The sequence below is a fragment of the Cygnus olor genome, chromosome 33 (assembly GCF_009769625.2).
Source record: "Cygnus olor isolate bCygOlo1 chromosome 33, bCygOlo1.pri.v2, whole genome shotgun sequence".
NCBI lineage: Eukaryota > Metazoa > Chordata > Aves > Anseriformes > Anatidae > Cygnus > Cygnus olor.
The window spans coordinates 345,769-369,637 of NC_054090.1; the positions used below are offsets into that span (position 1 = coordinate 345,769).

The window sequence follows — 23,869 nt, forward strand, 5'->3', positions numbered from 1 at the left end:
TGCAGGGCAGGGTTCTCCACATGCCTGCGTCCCCCAAGGCTGGAGTTGTGGGGCAGAGCAGGGTGGGGGAGGATGGATGTCTGGGTCCCTAGGGCCTGGGGGTGTGGGGCAGAGCCAGGGGGGGCCGGACGCCCGGGTTCGCTGGCGTGAAATCATGTTTTGCTCTTCGCCTCCGGCCGGGCGGGCCCAACCCGGCGGGGCTGGGGGTCACGTGTGGGGCTGGGGGGGTGAGGGGGGGCATAGGACATGTGAGGTGCTGGGGTTCACGTGCAGGGCTGGTGAGTATAGGATGTGGAGAGGGCAGGGGGGCACATACGGGGCTAGGAGGTGGCACGGGGCACGTGGGGCTTGGGAGGACGCATGGGGCTTGTGTGGGGCTGGAGAACACGAGGGAAGTTGTGGGGCATGGGCACATATGGGGCTGGGGGGAGAAAGAGAGGCTGGGGGGAGTATTAACACATTTGGGGCTGGGTGTCCATGGGCATGTGAAGAGCTGGGGGCACATGGGGCTTGTGTGGAGCTGGTGAGCACAGTGTAGGGGGGGCACGGTTTGCACAGGAGGCTGTAGGGCAGATGTTGAGCTGGGCATGTGGGGGGGGGTGCAGCCCTATGTGGGAGAGAAGCTGCTCTGGCCCAGCCCCACTGCTCTTGCTGAGGAATTTCCTTGGCTTCCAACAACAGCCTGAGGGCAGCTGGCTGCTGGAGACACTTGGGGGTCATGGAGTGACCCCGGCCCTATGGTACCCCCAGGACTACACCACGATTCTCACCTCTATGCCCCATGACCCCCCATCCCGCACGTTCCTCCCCAGTGACACCCAACATGGCAGTGCGGAGCAGAGCTCAGTGCCCTGCCACACTGCCCCTTGTGTATGACAGGAGGGTGTGAGTGGGGAGATCCACCCATACTGGGAGGCTCTGGAGACTACCCCACACCCCCTCAGCACCACAGGGCCCTGGCCATGCTGCCTCTCAACCCCACATGCTAGGACAGGGACCTGGTACGGCTCCAAGCACCCCCAGGGCAGGAGATCCCTGCTCTAGGTTCGGGTAACTGTTGGTCCCCACAGCCCCCATCACCCTCCAGGCACAACCGGGGCTGGTAGTCCCTGCTTGGATGTCCCCTGCTGTGGTGGTGGCACAGGGACAGCCCATCCAGGGCTGCTGCGGGCTGAGCCCTGGCACCCTGTGACACTGAGTCAGGCCCGGGATGGGGGGATGCTGTGGTGGCCCTGTGGGCTCAGACGTGGCCCCAAAGCTCCCGCTTCCTCCAGGGCTCGCTCACTGCAGTGTTCCCCAGGGAATGGCCGTTCCTGCAATGTCCCCGTCCCTCCTGACAGGGCCACCAGTGCCTGGCAGGGAGGAGAGAGAGCAGCTGCTGGGATGCCAAAGGGCAGCCGTGGTGCAGCTGGCGAGGGAGGGAGCTGGGGGACGGTGGTCCCTGCAGTCCCCTCAGGTGATGGCTGATCTTCAAAGCCCCCCTTCAAGCGGCCACCAGTCTCCTCAGTCTCCTCAGGGCCTCAAACCCTCAGCTCAGGTGCCTGCTGGTGCCCGAAGTCCCCTCAGGTGACCAGCAGTCCCCACAGGACCTCCTCGGTGACCGTTCCTCTTCACACTGCCCTCCGCTCCCTGCTGCTCCCCGCAGTCCCCTCAGGGCCCGCTGGGTCCCGTGGTCCCCTCAGGGGCTGCAGTCCCCCCTCTTCCTCCGGGCACCCCTTCCTGCCGGGTCTCTCAGCAGTCGGGGCCCTGCATGCCCCATGCTGCAGCCTCCCGGCCCCACGAGGAGCCCAGCCTGGGGCACAGCACCCCCCAGCCGCGGGATCCTTGGCCCCGTGGGGCTGGCGGGTGGCGATGCCCTTCAGAGCTCGGCTCCCTTTCTCTACTGCTTCTGTTAACTAGCCTGAAGCCCTGAAATTAGCCCTGATAATTTCTGCAGTGCTATGCTCAAGCTGGCTAAACCCTCCCCAAGCCCACAGAAACCTTTATAAAAGGCATGTGTTCTTGGCAAAAACATCCGTGGTTCATTGTCGTTTTATCCATGCCCGCAGCTCCCTCAGATCACCTCAGAGTGCAGTGCTACTTGGTGCCATAAACACAACTTGTGTGCACTTACCCTGTGTGTAACAGGTCAGGTTAAGCACAGCTATTTCTGGAATATGGTTAGTAAAAGCAGCTTTTAAGAGAAATATCTAGAAAGTGACAGTGGAAGGGGTGCAGCGTACTGCCTGCTGACAGTACCGTTATCATACCGGACCTGGAAGAAATTGCTATGGGGAACTGGCGTGCCTGAAGGAGCCTCAGCAGGTGCACAGGTAGTGCCATGAGGTACAAAGTGATTATGTGTAACAAGTGAGGAGGTCTCAGACTTGCATCCTCGTCCATTATGCAAATAACAGCACAGCTTGAGTACCACATATTTCCCTGCTGTGCCTCCGTGCTGAGACGATCTTGCTCCTGGTGGTGCCTGGAGCTTCGTCACAGCAGAGGGAGGCGGAGGTTGTGCCTCAAGGTGGGGCTTTGAAGCAGACAGGGCTGCCGTGCTCAGGAGAAAGCTGCTGGGATCCATTCTTCCATTTAATGGAACTTCCTAAAACAGGAGAGGGTTGTGGGATGGCTCTGGGGAGCTCCCCAGCAGGGATTTCCCAGGTACACAGCAGGGCAGAAGGGGCCTTACCTGTATCTCCGCACCCAAAGTGCACCAATCACAACCACAGCTGCCAGCAGAGCAACCGCAAGCCCTGCGATCAGCCCAGCATTTGATTTCCCTGAGGAACATAAGCCCGTCAGCTCTCCTGCTCTGCTCCATCAGCACGGCTCAGGAGCCCCATCCCAGAGGCACCTACCCCAGGGGATGAGGAGGCTGTGGGTGCCCAGGCTGCGGTGGCGAACGCGGCAGGCGTAGCTGTGCCCATCACGGGGGGCCACGGTCAGGACGCTGTAGATCTGGTAGGTGAGGTCGGCATTGGGCAGGACAGTGCTGGTGTTCAGGTCCGGGCCCGGCGGCACCTCACGGCCATCCCGCAGCCAGGCCACGCTGATGGGCCGCGGGTAGAAGCCGGTGATGCGGCAAACCAGCAGGAGCTGGGCTGGGCCAGCCGTGCGGGCAAAGACAGTGGCAGTGGGCGGCTCTGCGGGGCGAGAGTGAGGGCCAAGGGGAGCCCAGCAGGGGCACTGCTTACCCCTGTTGTCAGAGGGAGGACTTTCGGGTGGCTGTGCCAGGGCTGAGGAGGGTCTTACCTTGCCTCTCCAGATCTGCCTTCCCGTACTCAATGAACCTTTCCAAAATGTCAACACAGGTGACATTGAGGAGCACTTGTATCAGCTCATTGAGGGTGGTGGCATTGTTCAACAAATGCTCAGCGGTTGCTGACATCTCATTATCTGGCACCTGATCCCAAGTTCCCTTGTTCAGGTGGAACCGGATCAAGTCCTGGCCCTCGTAGGCAATGCCAAGGAAGGTCCTGGTAGTCCTGTTGGGCTGGAGCTTGCAGCTTATGGAGGACTGGAAGACGAAAGGGTCTGGGGGGAGACAGGATGTGGGGGGTAGAGGGGATATGTGGGATGTTCAGCATGCCCCTCGGGAGCCTTAGGGGGTCTGCCTGAGTTGTGTCCCCATCCCCGAAGGCTCTGGAGGAGCCTGGCCTGTGGAGATGCCCACCAGCCTTGGCTCATGCCCGAGGGGTCACTTGGAAATGGAGGGGGGGACTGTGGGCACGTACAGGACACCCTGGTGTGCCTGATGAGTGTCTGCACCAGGCTGTTGAAATCCCGCAGGTATGACTTGATGGAGCTCTCAATGACATCCCAGTCACCTTTAGGCAGGGCTGGATGCAGCCAGGGCTGGTGGTAATGGATGTCCCCAGTGCGTCTGTCCAGGGAACCGATGTTGATGTCCCCCACGAGGCCAAGCCCCCCCACTTGCATGGACGTGGCATTTTGGAAGGTGACGAAATGGCGCAGCTGGAGCATGTGAGAGCCTGCTGGAGAGGGGGGAGAGAGCTGGGGAAAGTGATGCCACTTTTGTCATGCCCTGACAGCTTCTTGGGGTCCCCTGCAGCCCCCCACCACTTCAGCAGCCCCAGCTCTGGCCCCCCAGCTTGACCATGGCCCTGTGAAGGAGGACATGTGGAGCTGGGCAGAGAGTAGAGGAAGGGGATCAGGTTGGGGTGAGCTCTTACTTACCCTCCGGCTCTGCCCACGTCCCAGGGAAGAGGAGGATGGGGAAGAGGAGAAGGCAATGGGGCTGCATGGTATCCACAGCAAGGCCACAGGCAAACACAGCAGTTGGAAGATGGAGCTGTGTGGGCTGCTCACTTCTCCCCAGGGTGACTCTGACATCAGTGGTGGCACTGGGTGGCACTGGGTGCCCTGACAGCCAATGGAGCTGGCATTGAGGTTTCAGGGTGGGGTCTAAGGTGTCAAGAGCTGGGCTGGGACACCCAGGGCTGCCAGGTCTGGGTGGGTTTTCCTAGGGCTGCCGTTGCACCCCAAGACAATGAGGGAGGCAAAGCTTGGCCTTGCGCCAAGGGTCCCCAATCCCCTGAGCCAAGCACTGAGGGGACTGTGGGGAGCAGCGGTCAGCAGAGGGTAATGCGAAGAGGAACGGTCATCGAGGAGGTCCTGTGGGGACTGCTGGTCACCTGAGGGGACTTCGGGCACCAGCAGGCACCTGAGCTGAGGGTTTGAGGCCCTGAGGAGACTGAGGGGACTGGTGGCCGCTTGAAAGGGGACTTTGAAGATCAGCCATCACCTGAGGGGACTGCAGGGACCACCGTCCCCCCGCTCCCTCCCTCGCCAGCTGCACCACGGCTGCCCTTTGGCATCCCAGCAGTTGCTCTCTCACCTCCCTTCCAGGCACTGGTGGCCCTGTCAGGAGGGACGGGGACATTGCAGGAACAGCCATCCCCTGGGAAACACTGCAGTGAGCGAGCCCTGGAGGAAGCGGGAGCTTTGGGGCCACGTCTGAGCCCACAGGGCCACCACAGCATCCCCCCATCCCGGGCCTGACTCAGTGTCACAGGGTGCCAGGGCTCAGCCCGCAGCAGCCCTGGATGGGCTGTCCCTGTGCCACCACCACAGCAGGGGACATCCAAGCAGGAACGACCAGCCCCGGTTGTGCCTGGAGGGTGATGGGGTGCCCTGCCTGCAGGCTGAGCTTCCCGGGGTCACTGGTGCCACACTAGAGCTGTTCAAAGCAGCCCAGCAGTCCCTCAGGGATCCGGGTGGTTCCCCCAGGGCACCAAGGGGCCTTGGGGGGGCAACAGCACTGGGACCACCCGCCCTCAGCTGGAGAGGGACAAACTTCCCCTTGCCTGTGTTTCAGTTCTGCCTTTGCCCCCGCATGAGGCCCCTGTGAAAGGGGAAGAGAAACTGCAAGCTGGGGGAACGTGCCTGGGGATGGCAGATAGGAGCAGTGAGGGAGATGGGCTGGGGGCGAGGCTGTCCCTTGTCACCGCATTGTCCCCGTGCCCAGCACCCGACAGGTGCTGCAGCACCCCAGTTTTGGCACGAGTGCCCTGGGGTGTGTGGGTGTGTGAGGCTGTGGTTGCTCATCGCCCCCTCCCTGGGCAGCCCCATTCCCAGGGTGAAGCAGGTGGCATGGGACTGTCCCCTCCACTGGGGGTACAGATGGAGCAGGGGGAACACAAGATGGAGGCGTTTCAGCTCCGCTCCATCCTGTACTCCCCGACCTCCAGCCCAGACCCTCCCTAAAACCCCTGCCTCAGCCCCATTGGTGGAGTGCTGCTGCCAGGACCCCATGAGTGCTTCCTCCTCCCGCCGCCCTGACTGCTTCAGCCTCACCCCGAGCACCATGCGACCGCATCGCCTCCTCTTCCTCCTCCTGCTTCTCTTCCGCAGGACGTGGGCAGAACCAGAAGGTAAGTGGGAGCTCTGGGACACCCCCACCCACCCATCCCTCCACTACAGGACTCCACTGGTACCCCTGGCAAGTGGGGCATGGCTAAGACCTTCCCGTGCATGGGGAGGACAGTCTGCAGCACCAAGGGGTTGTCCCCCACCCCACAGCAGCCAGAGGTGCCTCCAGGTCAGGGCTCACTGTCCTGCCCAGCACTGGTGTAGGGGCTTCGGTGCCTGAGCAGCCACAGGGCTGGGGGATCCCCAGCCAGGCCTGGGGTGCCAGTGTGCCCCCGAAGGCATTGTCCTGCAGGCACCAGGGGAGGGTCTGGGCCCCTCGTGGTACTGTGGGCCCCTTCCAGCAGCTGCCTGTTTGCTGGGGAGCTGCCCCGGTGAGAGGTTGCTTTGGGTGCTGCTGTCACCTGATGCTTTTCGTCACAGCACCAGGACACCCTGAGTGTCCTCCCATGACAGCAGGGAACCAGGTGGGACCAGAGGGGTCCCTTGGGCATGGGGGTCACTGTGGTGTGGGGCACAGTACATCCCTCATCTCCCCTCCCCCCCTCTCTTGAAGCCCCATCCCCTCTCCCAGCAGAATCACAGCTTTTCCAGCTGCTCCAGACCTTCCTCCTCCCCAGTGCCAACTCCACCGAGGTGGCTGGGGTGGCTATGCTGGCAGACATGATCATCTACGTGCTGGACCCGGACACCTGGAACCTCCACATCTGCTACCCCTGGGTCCACCAGGCCATAGCTGAGGGTGACACAGCGAAGCTTATGTCCTCCTTCAAGCTTGGCGAGCGCAACGTGATCCGATTCATGCACGAGATGGTCCAGCAGGTGCAGGCGGAATGTGAGTATGGGGAGAGCTGCAGATGCAGCACCCCTTCCCACCAGGGCAGGGTTTGCAGGGTCTTGGTGGGGGGTGACAGCCTCCAAAGGGCAAGGAAGGCTCCAGCTACTTGGTGGGTGTGGAGGCAGTGTACTGAAATGCTCTGCACACCAGGGAGCTGCTGCCAAACTCACCAGGGCTGCAGGACCTGCACAGCACTGATCAGGGAAGGAGAAACACGGAGGGAAAATTTGGGGGCAACATGGAAGTAGAAACTTGGGGGAGCACTCTGGGGGGCACAGTGGTGCTCAAACGCCCAGCCCTTATGCTTGATCTACCCTGACAACTCATAGGGTGCGCAGGGTCCTGGAAGCACAACCCCACCGCCGATGGTGCCCCTGCCCACACCTTCCCAGCTGCCCCCACCTTGGGCCACCCACGTCCCCATGCTCACAGCCCCCCTCTGCTACCTCTGCTCCTTGCAGACCCTGTGGTGTTCCAGCTCCGCGCAGGCTGTGAGCTTCACCCCAATGGGACAAGCCGCGCCTTCGCCAAAATTGGGGAGGGCGGCAGAGACCTGGTAGAGTATGAGGTGGGGAGAGGGTATTGGGCTCTCCAGCAGTCAACCCTGCTGGCCAAGTTGGTGGGCCAGTCCCTCAACGGGATGATGGCTGTCACAGAAATGGTGGAGCACCTCCTTTACAAATCCTGCCCAAGTCACCTCCGCGCCCTGTGCAGGCATGGGAGGGCAGATCTGGAGAGACAAGGTGAGAATGGTGTGGCCCCAGCACGGCCACACCAATGCATCCCCCATGCTGGGGCCAAGTGGTGCCCCTGCTGGGCTCCCCTTGGCCCTCACTCTCGCCCCGTAGAGCCGCCCACTGCCACTGTCTTTGCTCGCATGGCTGGCCCAGCCCAGCTCCTGCTGGTTTGCCGCATCACCGGCTTCTACCCGCGGCCCATCAGCGTGGCCTGGCTGCGGGATGGCCACGAGGTGCCGCCGGGCCCAGCCCTGAACACCAGCGCTGACCTGCCCAATGCCAACCTCACCTACCAGGTCTACAGCATCCTGACCGTGGCCCCCCGTGATGGGCACAGCTACGCCTGCCGCGTTCGCCACCGCAGCCTGGGCACCCGCAGCCTCCTCATCCCCTGGGGTAGGTGCTGGGGATGGGGGGTGGGGGTGGCTCCCACTCTGGTGTTTCCGTGTGCTCATGTCTGCCCTTCGCTCTCTCCCCGTGCCAGAGAACCCCACTGTGACTCCCACCGTCATCATTGTCATCGTGGTGCTGGTCCTTGCTGTTGCCACTGCCATTGGTGCTGCTTGGTGGTGGAGGTACAGGTGAGGGCTCCAGCCACAGGGACAGAGTCCCCTTGGACAGCAAGCACAGCTCACACTGGTCCCCCCTTGCAGGAAAGGTGCTGTGTCTGGGCAGGATCCCCAGGAATCCCTCATCTGATGCCCTGCCCCATGCTGAGACCCCCTGCTCCCTGCTCTGTCCCCAACCCACCTGCATTAACAGAGGTGACAAAGTGGGGCCAGGCCAGTGGGGGACAAGCAGGCCACACAGGAGCAAGAGAGATGGAAGGATCTGGTGGACAGTCCCCCCTCAAGGCACATGGAGCACTGTGCCCCCCAAAGGCTGGTCACAGTCCCCAGTGCTCCCTACCAGTGGGTGCAGAGCAAACCCCATTGCAAGAGAGGGACACGAAGGCCACCAGCCCCTGGATGTCGGGGAACAACTACAGCTGTGGGTGCCCCCACCTGCTACAGGAGGGGACAGCCAAGAGCCACCCCAATTCCCCAGCACTCAGGGTCCCAGCAAGCCCTCCAAGACACCCTATGGCCAAGGGGCATCCCATTCCCAACCTGCCCTGTGTGCTCACCCCCACACATGTCCCTGCCCCACCTCGTGGCCCTAGCCCAGCCCCTGGCTCCCTTCCTCATCACCAAGCGCCCCTCTCCTCCTCTCCTGCTGGAAGCGGTGCGGGGTGAGGGTGGCGCGGCCAGGGGAGCCCCAGGCCTGGGACCTCCAGGACCCCGAACGCCCTCACAGAAACACAGGATGGTGGAGGTTGGAAGGGACCTCTGGAGACCATCCAGTCCAACTCCCCTGTTAAAGCATGGTCACCTAGAACATGTTGTGCAGGGTCACATCCAGGCGCGTTTTGAATATCTCCACAGGAGACTCCACAGCCTCTCTGTCAACCTGCTCTGTCACCAGCACAGTAAAGAATTTTTTCCTCATATTCAGATGGAACTTTGTGTTTCAGTTTGTGCCTCTTGGTTCTCTTCCTATCACTGGGAGCCGCTGAATAAGAGTCTGGCTCTATCATCTTGACACCCTCCCTTAAGATATTGATATATTAGGATATTGATATCCTCTTCTCCAGGCTAAACAGGCCCAGCTCTCTCAGCCTCTCCTCATATGACAGATGATCTAGTGCTCTCATCTTAGTAGCCCTCCACTGAACTCTCTCCAGGAGCTCCAGGTCTCTCTTGTACTGGGGAGCCCAGAACTGGACCCAGTACTCCAGATGTAGCCTCACCAGGGCTAAGTTGAGGGGCAGGATAACCTCTCTGGATCTGCTGGCAACAGCAAGCCTAACTCTTCCTAATGCACCCCAGGATACCATTGGCCTTCTTGGCCACAAGGACACATTGCGAGCTCATAGTTAACCTGTTTCCCACCAGGGTTCCCAGGTCCATCCCAGAGCTGTTTTCCAGCAGATCAACCCAGGACATTCCATCAGAGGAACGTGAGGAACCTGTTGGGTTCCAGAGCTGTTTTCCAGCAAGTTCCATGCATTGTGCATGCATTTGTACTGGGTCTGGCAGTGTTGGAGCTAACTTTCCCTGCAGCTGCCCATACAGTGCTGTGCTCTGCACTTGTAGCTAGAAGTGTCACACCAATGCTTTGTTTATTGCTGAGCAATACTGGCACAGCATCAAGATTCCCTCCAGCCCCCCAAAGCCAGAAGGCTGGGGATGGGCAAGAGGTGGGGAGGGGACGTCACCAGGGCAGCTGACCTAAACTGACCAAAGGGATATTCCATACCATATGATGTCATACTCAGCAATAAAATCTGGAAAAGGGGACGGAAGAGGGGGAACTCTCGTTATGAAAACATCTTGTGAAAACGTGATACTTCCACAATACTGCTATGCATATTGAGGCTCTGCTTCCAAAGACATGGCTGAACATCTCTCGTTGATGGGAAGTAGAGAATAATTGTTTTCTCTCTCTCTTTTCTTCTGTGTGGCCTTTGCTTGTTTGTTGTTGTTGTTTTCCTTTTTCTTTTCCCTTTAACTTATCCTCAACCTGTGAGCGCTTTTCTTTCCCATCATACTTTCTCCCTGCCCTCCCTTTGAGGAGGAAGAGTGAGAGAGTTGTCACCACAGTCCTTTTTGGAGACCAACATGTGACTCAAAGGATTAAGATAACAATAGATTTGACCAGAGCACTTTAGAGGGAATTTACAATTATCATATTTAACCAGGAGCTGTTGTTCGTGATATTTACCAGTTTGCTCTTAATATTGTTCTGTGTTTATCCTGTCTTATATGAACTGTGCCACTTTCTCTCTTTTGCTACTTATCAAATCTGAGAGCCTGTTAAAGGCTGCGTTTTGTTGTTGTTGTTGTCTGTTTTTTGTTGTTGTTATGGTGGCGGTGGTTTATTTATTTATTCAGTTCACTGTGCTTTAAAGCACTGGTCTTGAGCCTGATCCAGTATCCAGGCCCTCCATTACTATCAACTCTGTACTTCAGGAACCACCTTTTGGAGAATATTAACAACTGCACTCTTTTTTTTAACCTCTGGAATCAATTTGTGGAGAATATAAGGTATGGTACCTCTTCCTCCTTATCCTATGGGCTAATCACAATAGCTTTTGAATATTTTGACTGTCCTTGCGTAACCAACATGCTCCTATTTCTAAGTCTCCCGAATATGTTTCTGTTTTTTCCTAAGATTAAACAATTATTTAAGAATACCACCCAGGAATCTGCCCCAAGGCAGTGTGGTGGTGGGTGGCAAGGAGGATATGGGCAGGTACCTGTCATAGAATCACAGAATGGTTTGGGTTGGAAAGGACCTTAAAGATCATCTAATTCCAAACCCTCTGCCATTGGCATGGACACCTTCCACTAGACAAGGTTACTCAAAGCCCCATCCAACCTAGCCTTAAACACTTCCAGGGATGGGACATCCACAACGTCTGTCATGGCTATCTATTTGAGCTTCACCAGTGAACAAGTGTGGAATCCCCCCAAAATGAAAGAATGTTTTAAAAAACTTATTCCCTGACCTCAGCAACGCCAGAGAGTTACAGCTTGCTGCACTGTGCTGGGATCTGGTCTGCGCCTACCTAACAATAGCAAACACTATTCAGCACCTTCAGGGGGAGGAGGAAGTCTCTGAATCTGGTGGCCAGATAACAGAGTAGCAAAACCAAAAGACCAATGGATGGTATTAGTCACCCCTACAGTCAAGATGAAAGAATGGAAGAGGAAGTCAGTTCATTTAGTAAGGGAAGAAGCTTCTCCTAAAAGGCTCTGGGAGGGAGAAGTGGAAGGGGCAGGCTGCTCTAAAGCAGGGCCATCACAAACACAGGAGGAAAAACAGACAGAAAGAGCCTCTGAAGGCAACCCCTGTCAGGCGTGAAGGAAAGGTATCCCTTCAAGTAAGATGTTGTATGTCAGCCAGGCAAGTGGACCACCATGGAGAGAGGTATCCAGTACCTGAGGCAATTAGCTGTGATGGAAGTGATTTATAGTAACCTAGACAATGAACAGATATCCAAAGATCCAGATGAAGATCCAAAGATCCCCCCTTTGAGGCAGGGACTGGCATGGTGCTTAGCACCACCTGAGCATCTAAAGTTCAGCACCAGGCTTGGAAGGTCATGCCAAAGGGGAAAGGAAAAGCAGGACCTGACCCATCTTGCTGTTCAAGAGTGGGAGATAGCTGTCAGGACCCAAAGCATACAGCTTATTGCTCACTGCTCCTCTCCTGGCTGCAGCCAAGAGATTAGCTGGGCCCTGGAAAAGAGGATGCAAGTCCTCAGCAGGAAGGCTCTGGATCTGCAGTGTTGTTTCATGAGCCTTGGATTAGACTTTTTTTTTTTTTTTTTTTTAAAGGAAAGACAGGTCAGATGCCTGGTGTGCAGGGCACAAGACAATTTTTGCAGCAGCACTTGATTCCTCCAAGCCACCACTCACTCTCCATTGCATTGCTTCTCTGTATTTTATTTTCTTTTTAATGGAGGGGACAGATTCATTCTCATCACGCTGCATTATTTCTATTTAGTTTTTATTTATGTTCCCCTCCCCTTTTCTCTTTGCTGTCTGCTTTTAGACATTTTCTGATACTTTGTGAGGCTGTCTCAGTCCTAAAGGAGGCTCTTCTGCCCCCTGCCAGCAGGACCAGGATGACAGATGACAGCAGCAAACTGTGTTTCAGAACCAGGAAAGCTTTACCCCAGGCAGGATCCTGGTCCTGGTTCCATCTCTTGCCCAGAACAACAGGTTTGTCCAGGCCAGATCAGGTACAAGGAGGGAAGCAGCTGTTTCAAGGCATGTTGTATAACATCTCTGTAATAATTTATCTGGGACTATATTTCTAAGACCTTCCTCTTCTCCCCACCTGACATCAAATGACCAGACTCCATACCTCTGCATGTATCAATTCTTGCATGCTATAAAAATTCGCCTGCCTCCTGTTCTCTCTCTCAAGCTAAAACGTCCGGGTAAGGACTTTTCATATCCTCCCCCTACATCCCTTTAGGGGATCCAGCAGGTAAGACCTTCCTCTAGTGGCTCTTCTGATGTTATCTTTTGTTCTGCCAGCACGCGGTTTCCTTGCTTGCTTGTTCCCAGGGGCTTGTGCTACCTCCTTAACTACAGGACCTGGCTTTCTTTGTTCTATAAAATAGCTTTTGTTCAGGATCTGCCTGCAAATGAAGGCCCATTTTACAGCAGCTGCTGGTCCTCCCTCAGGCATAGTCAGCATTTCCACCAGCTTAGGCACTGGGCTCATTCAGTGCTCTTCTTAAATAGCTTAGAGGAAGAAAATACTCTGGAACAATAAAAAACTCACAGCTCATGGGTTGAGACAGGGACAGGGAGATCACTTACCAACATGAGCTCCTCAGTACGCTGCAGTTTAGAAAAAAGGTGACGTGAAAAGTCAGGAATCCCAGAGACTATTTTACGCAGCGATAAACAGAAGAATAAGGAAGGGAAGAGGGGATTGGATCTGCCCAACAGCCATCGTTGGATGCCCACACTAGGGACAGGGTTTCTCTCTGCTCTCAGCCATATGCACCATTCCCTGAAGGGCTCTCAGTGATATCTCCCAGGTAACACAGCCTGGGAAAACATCTTACACCTAGTGCTCCCTGCTGTCTGCACGGGGCTAAACCTCGGCTTCAAGTTTCGGGGGAGGGAGTTTGATCTGCAGGAGGGTTTGAAGATGCGTTTGCCACAGTGCTCTTCCTCTGCTCAAGGTATTTGTAAGGCTCTCTTCTGTGTGGATCTAGAATTGGGTGACCAGCTTCGAGCTCTGGCGGAAGCTCGACCCACACTCAAGGCACTACTACGGCTTGTCTCGTTTGTGGACACGCTTGTGGGATCTAAGTTCAGAACTGCTTTTGAAGCCCTTTGCACACTCAGGGCACTTGTAGGGTCTCTCTCCTGTGTGGATGCGCTGGTGGATAATAACCTCGGACCTGCTCTTGAAGCTCTTCTCACAATCAGGGCACTTGTAGGGTCTCTCTCCTGTGTGGATCCGTTTGTGCAAATTGAGTACAGAACTCCTTTTGAAGCTCTTCTCACAATCAGGGCACTTGTAGGGTCTCTCTCCTGTGTGGATCCGTTTGTGCGAATTGAGTACAGAACTCCTTTTGAAGCTCTTCTCACAAACAGGACACTTGTAGGGTCTCTCTCCTGTGTGGATCCGTTTGTGGAAATTAAGTACAGAACTACTTTTGAAGCTCTTCTCACAATCAGGGCACTTGTACGGTCTCTCTCCTGTGTGGATGCGCTGGTGCTTAATCAAGTCAGAAGTGCTTTTGAAGCTCTTCCCACACTCAGGGCACTTGTAGGGTCTCTCTCCTGTGTGGATCCGTATGTGCAACTCGAGTACAGAACTGCTTTTGAAGCTCTTCTCACAATCAGGGCACTTGTAGGGTCTCTCTGCTGTGTGGGTCAGTTTGTGTACAAGGAGTTGAGAACTGCTTCTGAAGCTCTTCCCACACTCAGGGCACTTGTAGGGCTTCTCGCCTGTGTGAAAGCGCTGGTGGTAGATGAGATCTGCTCTTCTTCTGTAGCTCTTCTCACACTGTGAGCACTTGTGAGGTCTCTCTCCTGTGTGAAAACGGTGATGGTAGGCGAGATCTGAACTGCTTCTGAAGCTCTTCTCACACTGTGAGCACTTGTAGGGTCTCTCTCCTGTGTGAAAGCGCTGGTGGTAGGCGAAATCTGAACTGCATTTGAAGCTCTTCTCACACTGTGAGCACTTGTGAGGTCTCTCTCCTGTGTGAGAACGCTGGTGGTAAGTGAGGTTAGAGTGTCTTCTGAAGCTCTTCCCACACTCAGGGCACTTATAGGGTCTCTCTCCTGTGTGGATCCGTTTGTGCAACTCAAGTACAGAACTGCTTTTGAAACTCTTCTCACAATCAGTGCACTTGTAGGGTCTCTCTCCTGTGTGGATCCGTTTGTGCAAATTGAGTACAGAACTCCTTTGGAAGCTCTTCTCACAAACAGGGCACTTGTACGGTCTCTCTCCTGAGTGGATGCGCTGGTGCTTAATCAAGTCAGAAGTGCTTCTGAAGCTCTTCCCACACTCAGGGCACTTGTAGGGTCTCTCTCCTGTGTGGATCCGTATGTGCAACTCGAGTACAGAACTGCTTTTGAAGCTCTTCTCACAATCAGGGCACGTGTAGGGTCTCTCTGCTGTATGGGTCAGTTTGTGCACAAGGAGTTGAGAACTGCTTCTGAAGCTCTTCCCACACTCAGGGCACTTGTAGGGTTTCTCGCCTGTGTGAAAGCGCTGGTGGTAGATGAGATCTGCTCTTCTTCTGTAGCTCTTCTCACACTGTGAGCACTTGTAGGGTCTCTCTCCTGTGTGAAAGCGGTGATGGTAGGTGAGTTCAGAGCTGCTTCTGAAGCTCTTCTCACACTGTGAGCACTTGTAGGGTCTCTCTCCTGTGTGAAAGCGCTGGTGGTAGGCGAGTTGTGAACTGCATTTGAAGCTCTTCTCACACTGTGAGCACTTGTGAGGTCTCTCTCCTGTGTGAGAGCGCTGGTGGTAAGTGAGGTTAGAGTTTCTTCTGAAGCTCTTACCACACTCAGGGCACTTGTAGGGTCTCTCTCCTGTGTGGATGCGCTGGTGCTTAACAAGATGGGAATGACTTTTAAAGATTCTTCCACACTCATCACATTGGTTCTCCATTTTCTTCTGGCAGGCTTGCTTCTTTGTCAGTTCTTTAGGCTCTTTTTGACCTTTGCTGCCATCTAGGGGATTCCTTGCTCGATTTCCTGGATGGGTTTTCAGTGGCTTCTTGAGATGCTTTCCATGCTCCAGGCCCTTTTGGACGCCCCTTCTGATTTTTCCCACAGAGTCACCATTCAACTGCCTTTGGGCCATGCCACTTTTCTGAAGAGTCTCCTTTGCTTTTGTGATCCTGTCACCTGCTGGATGACAGAGGAAATCCAGAACCAGCCCATAGTGCCCCTAATATTGCCCAGACAGAGATCTCTGATCCTCTCATCTTGGCTTTTGCCAACCCCAATCTCCTCCTTTCCTCCACCACCTCACCTGGGCTGAGGTCTCCTGTCACATCCTCCACGCCGTGCAGATCTGGGATCCAGGGATCTTCCCCTTCTTCAAGCTGAGAGATCACCACGGGTTTCGGGGATGGAAGTAATCCTTAAATGACATAAACAGAGGAGATGAGAGCATTTGGAGGGCCACTAAGATGATCAGAGGGCTAGAGCACCTCTCCTATGCATAAAGGTTGAGGAAACTGGGCTTGTTTAGCTTGAAGAAGAGAAGGCTCCGGGCAGACCTCATTGCGGCCTTCCAGTAGCTGAAGGCAGTGTATAAACAGGAGGGGGAACGCCTGTTTACATGTGTTGGGAGTGACAGGACAAGGGGAGATGGTTTTAAACTAAGACAGGGGAGATTTAGGTTGGAAATCAGGAGAAAGTTTTTCATTCAGAGGGTGGTGAGGCACTGGAACAGGTTGCCCAGGGAGGTTGTGGATGCCCCATCCCTGGAGGCATTCAAGGCCAGGCTTGATGCGACTCTGGCCAGCCTGCTCTAGTGGTTGGCAACCCTGCCCAGAGCAGGGGGGTTGAAACTAGATGATCTTTAAGGTCCTTTTCAACCCAGGCCATTCTATGACCCTATGATTTCCATGGTTTTGACACAGCTGCTAAATGTCCACATGTACTATGTTATCACTCCCTTCTTGTAAAGCCACATTTATGGCCCAGTATCATTCAAGTCAACAACATAGACTAGCTTCATTTGAGGACAGCAAGGCTTTTCTATCTCTGAAAATACTGCAGGGACTTATTTATTTTCCTTATTTTTTACCTACTTGTTCAATGCAGTTGACTTCAAGAAGCTTTAGGGGAAAACTGAGGAAGGCAAGGCTGAGAAGGAAGATTTACATGCAACCACCAACAAAAGCTCTTTTATACGTATGTATATATAACTATATATATATACTAAATATATATAGTTATATATATTATATGATTACATATTCTAATATACAGTATAATTATATATATATTATATTACATTATTGCATCATTCTATCATAATATATATATGTTATAGTGGATAACACACTAATGCCTTCTTAAATTCATGCTTATCCTCTTTGTGTGTGCTTTTAGGTTTTTTTTTATTTATTATTATTATTTTTTAATTCTGTATGCAGTTAATAATTGCTTTGTGTTTATTTTATGTCCTGCTCACAGAGGCTTCTTGTACACCGCCAAGGCTGCCCTAATGAGGAGAAAAGGAAGCAAAGCCCTCACCCAGTGAAGTTATGGACTCATACATCTCCAGCATCACGTCCCGGTAGAGCGCTCGCTGTGCAGGATCCAGCAGCTCCCACTCCTCCCTGCTGAAATACACGGCCACCTCCACGAAGGTCACGGGTTCCTGCAAGCAAAGAGGCTCCATGTAGAAGCAGCCTGTTGATGAGAGAACCTCCAGTCCCAGTGGCTTCTCTGTGCCCAGCACACAAATGCTGGCTGAGGGCATCTCATCTTCCCCCTGCATTCACACCCCTTCCCCCTTGGCCTCTCCTGGCTGCTTCTCCAAGCCCCTACCTGAGCTGGATGTGCCGCGGCCATTTCCTGCCCTCCTGCAGGCTGGAACAATCACAGGTGAAAGGTAGATGTCAAACTGGAACCTGCTGGGACAAGAGAAATGGCAGGGTAGGTTTAGGGGAATACAGCAGTCCCTTTCCCTGTCCCTCCCCAGCCCTAGTCCAGCTGCAGGCCATTGCTTGGGGGTAAAAGCCATCTGGGCCGCAGATTTAAGAAAGGAAAAAAACGCTGCACATCAGCAGTAGTCACAGAGGAGTGAGAAAATGAGATGAAAACAACCCTGCAGACACTAAGGTCAGTGAAGAAAGAGGAAGGAGGTGCTCCAGGCACCAGGACAGAATTTCCCTTGAAGCCTGTGGCCAGGACCATGGTGTTATAAATGACTGAGTCCCAAATAGGATTGCAATCAAAGTTTACAATTTATTAAACGAATAAAAAGAAAGAAGCTCCCGTAACCAACAAAAAATTCAAGCCTGTCTTTGTTTCCTAGTTTTATTTCAACTAGTGGACCTGCTAGGGTAGATACCCCAGGTCCCCGTCATTCCTGACTGTTGTAAGTTTGTCCTGCAGCCTAAGACAATTTCTTTCTGATATCAGGGGCCAATTGCCCTAGATAGAGGCTAGCCAATTGCCTCTGTTTGTTTTCTGAAGCCAGGTCCATTTTTTTTTCATTGCGTTTCAAAGTTGGTCCAAAAATTCAAAAATTCCATAGGGGTTTCTTTTGGACCTTGTTGGAACAGATTCTCAATTCCCAATTTAACCAGATTTTGGTATTTACATAATTTCCGGGGTGATTAGAGTCTCAGTGGGGGCGTCAGGGGAATGCAATCGTTGACAGTTCCCTGAGCAGTCCCATTGGCAATCTGAACTCACATATGAACTCAGGTTGTTTTAAGAGTTAGCTGCTTTTCTGTTTCCATGACAACTCTCTCCCAGACCCATCATGGTCCCTCCGCCCCAGAGGGCTCACACCCGTGATTTTGAGATCTCAGCATCTCAGCCTCGGGTTGAGGCAGAACTATTAGCATTCCTACATCATCTTTCCCTGCTAATTCAGCTTCAAACAGCTCTGTTAAATACTACATGCCACACAACCTTTAACACCTTCAACAACCCTTTTAACACTTCCTTTATCTTTCTCCAGCCTGTATTTTTCTAATGCCAACACCAAAGGCTCAGTCAGGGGCCAACTTAATTCCATACCCTTTCCCTCCAGGATGCTGAAACAACATATCAGCATACAACATTTCATCCTATTTTCCTTCTCTCCTCAAAAACAACATTAATTGCAAGACACAAGGAATCACTCCTGTTTATCCGTCAAGATGGAGGTTTAAAAGGTATTGAGGCCTAAATAAATTTGCTCTCCCCCTTCTTACCAAATTCCCAGGGCTCAGGCCCGAACCACCAAAGAAGTGACTCTCCATTCTACCGCTTTGATAATCAGTCAGCCCCCCTCCCCCAATACTTGGGAAACTGACCAAACACCACCACGAATATACCCTTTCTAAACTGTTACTTAGATAATGCTTCCACCTTCCTCCTTGTCACACTCAAAACATTTAAGAACAAAATAGGATTACAAGATGCACCACCAGGGGTGGATTGTTAGGATATAGAGTTGGTAGGTTATCCAATGACTCCCATTCATCATCTTTTTCTTTTTCTGTTTTTTTTTCTTCTTCTTCTTCAAACTTCTCGTCTGCTTTTAGTGTAAATATTGAGGCTGGAAAAGGACGTGAAGTCCTGATCCATAATCCTGCATAATCACTTTCCTCCTGGCTAAAAGGTTCCTTTGAATTAACATGTATATTTAAGGCCTGGCAAATCCAGTCTTCAAAGGATCCAAAAAACAGGCCAAAAGACATGCAGTCTTAAAGGCTCCTTTGGCCATCCTATCATACAATACTGGATCATTTTTAATTTACTTTTTCCTTTTCTGGGGCCCCTATCGTTCCAATTTCTGATCATTATACCTAATGGACTTTCTGGTGGTATTGTTGGTAATAGAAGATGAAATGTACAATATTGCTTAATATGTGTTACATTTGCGATGTACTGTTCCGGGGCTGCGCTTGGAAGATACAAAATATATGTGCAAGGATAGCATGAGAGAATGCACTGATTCATGATGAAGAGTGAGGAGGACTAAAAGAACGCCAAATTTGCAAGACATCTAGATAACAGGGGCCTCTCAGACCCTGGGAACTGAATCAAATGAACCTTGCGGTTTGGACTGAGACCAAGGGCTCAGAGAGCATGCGTAAGAAGAAAAGGTTAAAAAGTTCAACTCCGATGAAGACATCTTACTTCATCCCGACGACCACCCGGACGACCAACAGAGAGTAATATGCAAGCGCAGAAGGACTGATAAGATAATTAGCATACAAAGCAGGGCTAGGCAGAGCTAGGAAATGAATATGCACAGATGTGTTGTGAAACTTAATGCATATGTAATATATTAGGAGATAAAAGAGAACTGAGTGAACAAATCGGATGAAGTTAGATTTGGGCAGGCATGCCCCTAACTTCCGGCGCCTAATAAAAGCACCTTCATATAATCACTTTGTGGATTATGTGTCTTTGTGAATGCTAACAGTATGTCTGGTAATTTGCTCCCTTTTCTCTGGTCCCGGGTCTTCAATTTTGTCTGACCCATCTAGGAATTTTACTGTGGCAATTCCTACAGCCCTTGGTTACCTTAGTAAGAGTGTCTTGCAGGGGGTTTAGGACCAATCACCCACCCACGAATCCTATAGAAATCACTTCGGTCCTTCACCTGCCAAGTCCCTCGCGGGAGATTGGAACCGCGGTTAGAAGACCTCCACAGTCGCTTCGGAACTAAGTTCCGTCTCAGTCACACTCTCACACACGCACAGGCAACCGAATCCCACCCAACCGAACAGTATACGCCTTGAATACTTACGACTCCGTCGCCTTCGTTCGGATCTTCGCGCGCAGAATTACGGGCAAAATATAGTGCTGCAGCCGGCAAAGGGAGCTCATAAAAAAATCTAAATCTTTGCGTGCCCTTATTCAGGTTCAAGATGGTGTTAGTCCCGATCCGACACGAACAGGAGCCACCAAATGGTGGGCCACCCCTCCTAGATCAAGTCAGAATTCAGGAACCAAGACCATCCCGGACGAGCCCCCAATTGTTATAAATGACTGAGTCCCAAATAGGACTGCAATCAAAGTTTACAATTTATTAAACGAATAGAGGCAAGCAAACAGCGCTGGGTGCGCCGGGAGTCTGCTCCACCAAGACGCACACCAATTACGTCAGGTGCTAGTTTTTATGGTCCTAGGCTAATACATATTCATTACTACTTCTAGAAGAGGCAGGGGTATTAGAATTGGTTTCCGGAATCCGAAACCCTCCCAGAGGCGCTTGCTATCAGTCTCTGGTGGTCTCTCGGGGGTCGCTCGTGCTAAAGGCTCGTAGTCTTCCTCCCAAACTTTGTCCTTCACTCGTCCTTCACCTTCCCCTTCCTCCTTATTTGGTAGTCTCTGGGCCAGATGTCAGAGGCTTGCGCAACATCCGTGCAATAGTAAGCAGTTTTCTCTGAAAGCCCCTTTGTTCTCTTATCCCCTAGACCCGGGCCTCAATGTTAACCCTTCAAATCCTCTACTGACACGAATTGCTGGACCATTCCTTACAATGGTGAAGCAGGCTGTCCTGCTGCAGCCCACGATGTGGCAGAGTGGATCAGCTCTCTAAACTGCAGCCCACTGAGGAGCTCATGCTGGGGCAGGTGGATATGGCCTAAAAGGGGGCTGCAACCCACAGAGAGCTGCCCTTTGCCCCGTCTTGTCTGACTGTGATATTTATTGGTAAGTGATCTCCCCTGTCCCTGTCTCAACCCATGAGCTGTGAGGTTGTTCTTGTTTCAGAGTATTTTCTTCCTCTGACCCATTCAAGAGGAGCACTGAGTGAGTCCAGTGCCTAAGCTGGTGGAAATGCTGACTATGCCTGAGGGAGGACCAGCAGCTGCCTGTAAAATGGGCCTTCATTTGCAGGCAGATCCTGAACAGCAGCCTTGGGAAGCATTTGCAGAACAAAGAAAGCCAAGTCCTGTAGTTAAGGAGTAGCACAAGCCCCAGGACAAGCAAGCAAGGAAACCACGTGCTGGCAGAACAAAGGTAACATCAGAAGAAACACTAGAGGAAGATCTTGCCTGCTGGATCTCCTAAAGGATCCAGGGGGTAGGGGTAAAGGATCCAGGTAGGGGGTAGAGATGGAAATTCCTTACCCGGAGGTTTTAGCTTGAGAGAGAGAACAGGAGGCAGGCAAATTTTTATAGCATGCAGGAATCCATACATGCAAAGGATTCATTTAATGTCACGTGTGTGTGCCTCTTAGAAATATAGTCCCAGATATATTATTAGAGATTCAACAGGTCAGCAAAGCATGCTGATCGTCCCTGCTCACTTCTTTATTTTCCCAGCTCCAACCCCTTCCTGTGCCCCCTCAGAAACCTCAGAAACAGAGTCTAATCCAAAGCTCAGGAAACAACAGTGCAGATCCGGAGCCTTCCTGCTGAGGACTTGCATCCTCTTTTACAGGGCCCAGCTAATCTCTTGGCTGCAGCCAGGAGAGGAGCAGCGAGCAATGAGCTGCATGCTTTGGGTCCTGACAGCTATCTCCCACCCTTGAACAGCAAGATGGGTCAGATCCTGCTTTTCCTTTCCCCTTTTGCATGACCTTCCAAGTCTGGTGCTGAACTTTAGATGCTCAGTCCCCGTCTCAAAGGGGGGAATCATGTGGAAAAGGAAAAATCCTGCCTCTTCTCTGCACAAGCAATGAAGAGTACCTACCTCGAGTCCACAATAGGCTGCTCCCACCCTCGTTGCAGGCAGCCAGGCTCCTCTGAGTCGTGTAGGGTGGAGGATGCCAAGTGTCCTGAGGCTGGACCCAGCTGCAGGATGGCTGCGCTACACCTCCTGCAACCAAGACACTGCCTGGGTGGCTTCCAGCCAGGCTCTCACTTGCCTTGCAGGGTGCCCCTCTGAGGTCTGCTGGTGGGCGGGGAGCTGTGAGCTGCACCAAAGGCTTTTCCCCCCACTGAGAACCCTGGGAGAGCCCAGACTCTCAGGCTCTTCCTGTGTGGGGGCATTTCCATGCCCTGGGGCTGTTTACACCCAGCCCAAGGTACTTAACCCCTCATCAGCTCTGTTGGAGGAGCTCTGGGCTGCAGCTCAGCATTGGCCATGGCTCCTCCTGATGTGCAGCATGGCTTCCTGGCCCCAAACCAGAATGTGTTGTGAAGCTGCAGCACAGAGAATCAAAGAGGTTGCTTAGGGATAGACCTCGGCCTTCTCGGTTGGCTCCCCCAGAGCATGCCACTATGTGAGGAAAGGGTTAAGCGCTCTGCCCTGCTCAGCCTTCCCTGCTCTGCAAAGAAAGAGTTAACTCTCCTAGAAGCAGGCCACTGATGGCTTTGTCTCTGCCCAGAGCTGCAAGCAAAGGCCTGAGCACTTTGCTGGGATGTAGTAGGGGCAACAACCCACTAGGTGACACAACACCCCAGGTCCTGTTCTGAGATAACTTCTACCCTGGAGAAGAGCAAGATCTCAGGGGACATCAACATATGACTGCAGGCAACCCAAGGCCCTGCTCCTGCCCTGCTGTGCATGGCAATGAGGGAAGGCATTGCCAGGGTCAGGATGGGTTTAATGCTGTGACTGGAGGTGTTTGCACTGCCATGTTGCAAGCTGTATGTAAGCTGCTGCTAATTGCTCTCTTCCTGTCCTTTCCCTAGTGGAGGAGGGGTCTCATGGTCATGACTAAACTTCAGAACAACTTTGTAAATCTGTCCTTGGGGGCTGTTTCATCCTTTGTCGAAAAACATACTGAGTCATTTTTGTGACAACTGATAGCTCCTTTCATCCCTTGCTCATTACCTGGATTTTTCCTTCTTTTTTTTTTTTTTTTTTTTTTTCAGCAAGGGAAGATTAAAATCCTCCCACTCCCCTCAACTATCTCACAAAAATGTGTCAAGAGCCAAGAAGAGCTCGAGGAAATCTATATCCAGGTAGCATATTTTTTTACTACTGGTGAGCTCATTGCAATACTTGCAGGAGCGGTGGACACCAGAAACTGAGCCCTGCAAATCTCACTACTGCAGGAGCAGCTTCTTGTCAGGAAGTGCACAACAGTCACCACCATCCACTCAATAGGCCACGTTTGTTTCTCGGGAAGAGGGTCGAGTTGCACAGCTTTTTCTTCCCAGCCTCACAACCTGCCACTGGCACTAAAACAGGGAACAAGGTAAAGGATGTTGATTCTGTAGGTCTTAGCTAGCACAACCGTATGTTAATGACCACAAAGATAAGGAAGTAAAAGACTGTTTGCACAGATAAAGGAACCAGAGGGAACTGGCTTGACTGCTGAAGTCTGTCAAAGAAAGGAAACATCAGAGGTTTAGTAGCAAGAAAGCCTTCTGGCCTTCATCAAAAGACCACCAGAATACGCTGGAAGACCATGCAAGGACACCAGTATGCATGCAAATAGGGGCGGGAACCTATGTTAATGATTCTTCGGAGACCTGATGAATATGCAAGAGACTTATGGAAAATTGAATAAATATGTATATATACCACTGATATATGCACACAGCTAGTAACACTTGGTGCACAAGCTAGGTGAAGTTATCCTCCTCGCGCCCAGTGTGTGTGCGCAGCACGGAGTAAACATACCTGCTTTATAACCATTCCGAGGTTATAGAGTCTGATACCCTCAACTCCACAGGACATGGGGTATTGTGTCACCTAGTGGGTTGTTGCCCCTACTACATCCCAGCAAAGTGCTCAGGCCTTTGCTTGCA

General features: G+C 52.7%; 4 protein-coding genes across 8 annotated transcripts in view; 1 reads left to right on the plus strand and 3 right to left on the minus strand.

The window, feature by feature from the left end:
• Window positions 1–23,869, minus strand: part of LOC121062617 (butyrophilin subfamily 1 member A1-like) — a 225,427-nt gene that overhangs the window by 124,208 nt on the left and 77,350 nt on the right. The gene's annotated exons all lie outside the window — the stretch shown is intronic.
• Window positions 246–8,938, plus strand: LOC121062642 (T-cell surface glycoprotein CD1b-3-like). Its single transcript, XM_040542807.1, has 6 exons — window positions 246–278; window positions 5,697–5,879; window positions 6,431–6,709; window positions 7,174–7,845; window positions 7,934–8,030; window positions 8,103–8,938. The coding sequence occupies exons 2-6, from the start codon at window positions 5,759–5,761 to the stop codon at window positions 8,146–8,148; spliced, it is 1,215 nt and encodes a 404-aa protein (XP_040398741.1). The 5' UTR covers window positions 246–278; window positions 5,697–5,758; the 3' UTR covers window positions 8,149–8,938.
• On the minus strand, window positions 1,659–4,820 carry LOC121062665 (antigen-presenting glycoprotein CD1d-like). The gene is made up of 6 exons (XM_040542851.1): window positions 4,176–4,820; window positions 3,720–3,991; window positions 3,238–3,519; window positions 2,844–3,128; window positions 2,675–2,765; window positions 1,659–2,587 (listed from the first exon to the last, which is right to left on the minus strand). Exons 1-6 carry the CDS (start codon window positions 4,247–4,249, stop codon window positions 2,575–2,577), a joined length of 1,017 nt encoding a protein of 338 aa, XP_040398785.1. The 5' UTR covers window positions 4,250–4,820; the 3' UTR covers window positions 1,659–2,574.
• Window positions 10,323–20,672, minus strand: LOC121062610 (zinc finger protein 420-like). 4 transcript variants are annotated; one of them, XM_040542716.1, is made up of 5 exons: window positions 19,969–20,672; window positions 17,043–17,125; window positions 16,746–16,872; window positions 15,511–15,621; window positions 10,323–15,383 (listed from the first exon to the last, which is right to left on the minus strand). In XM_040542716.1, the coding sequence occupies exons 2-5, from the start codon at window positions 17,064–17,066 to the stop codon at window positions 13,288–13,290; spliced, it is 2,358 nt and encodes a 785-aa protein (XP_040398650.1). In that variant the 5' UTR covers window positions 17,067–17,125; window positions 19,969–20,672; the 3' UTR covers window positions 10,323–13,287. The 4 variants fall into 4 exon arrangements, with proteins under 4 accessions (XP_040398650.1, XP_040398648.1, XP_040398649.1 ...); XM_040542714.1 differs by having other exon boundaries at window positions 10,323–15,386; XM_040542715.1 differs by having other exon boundaries at window positions 17,043–17,128.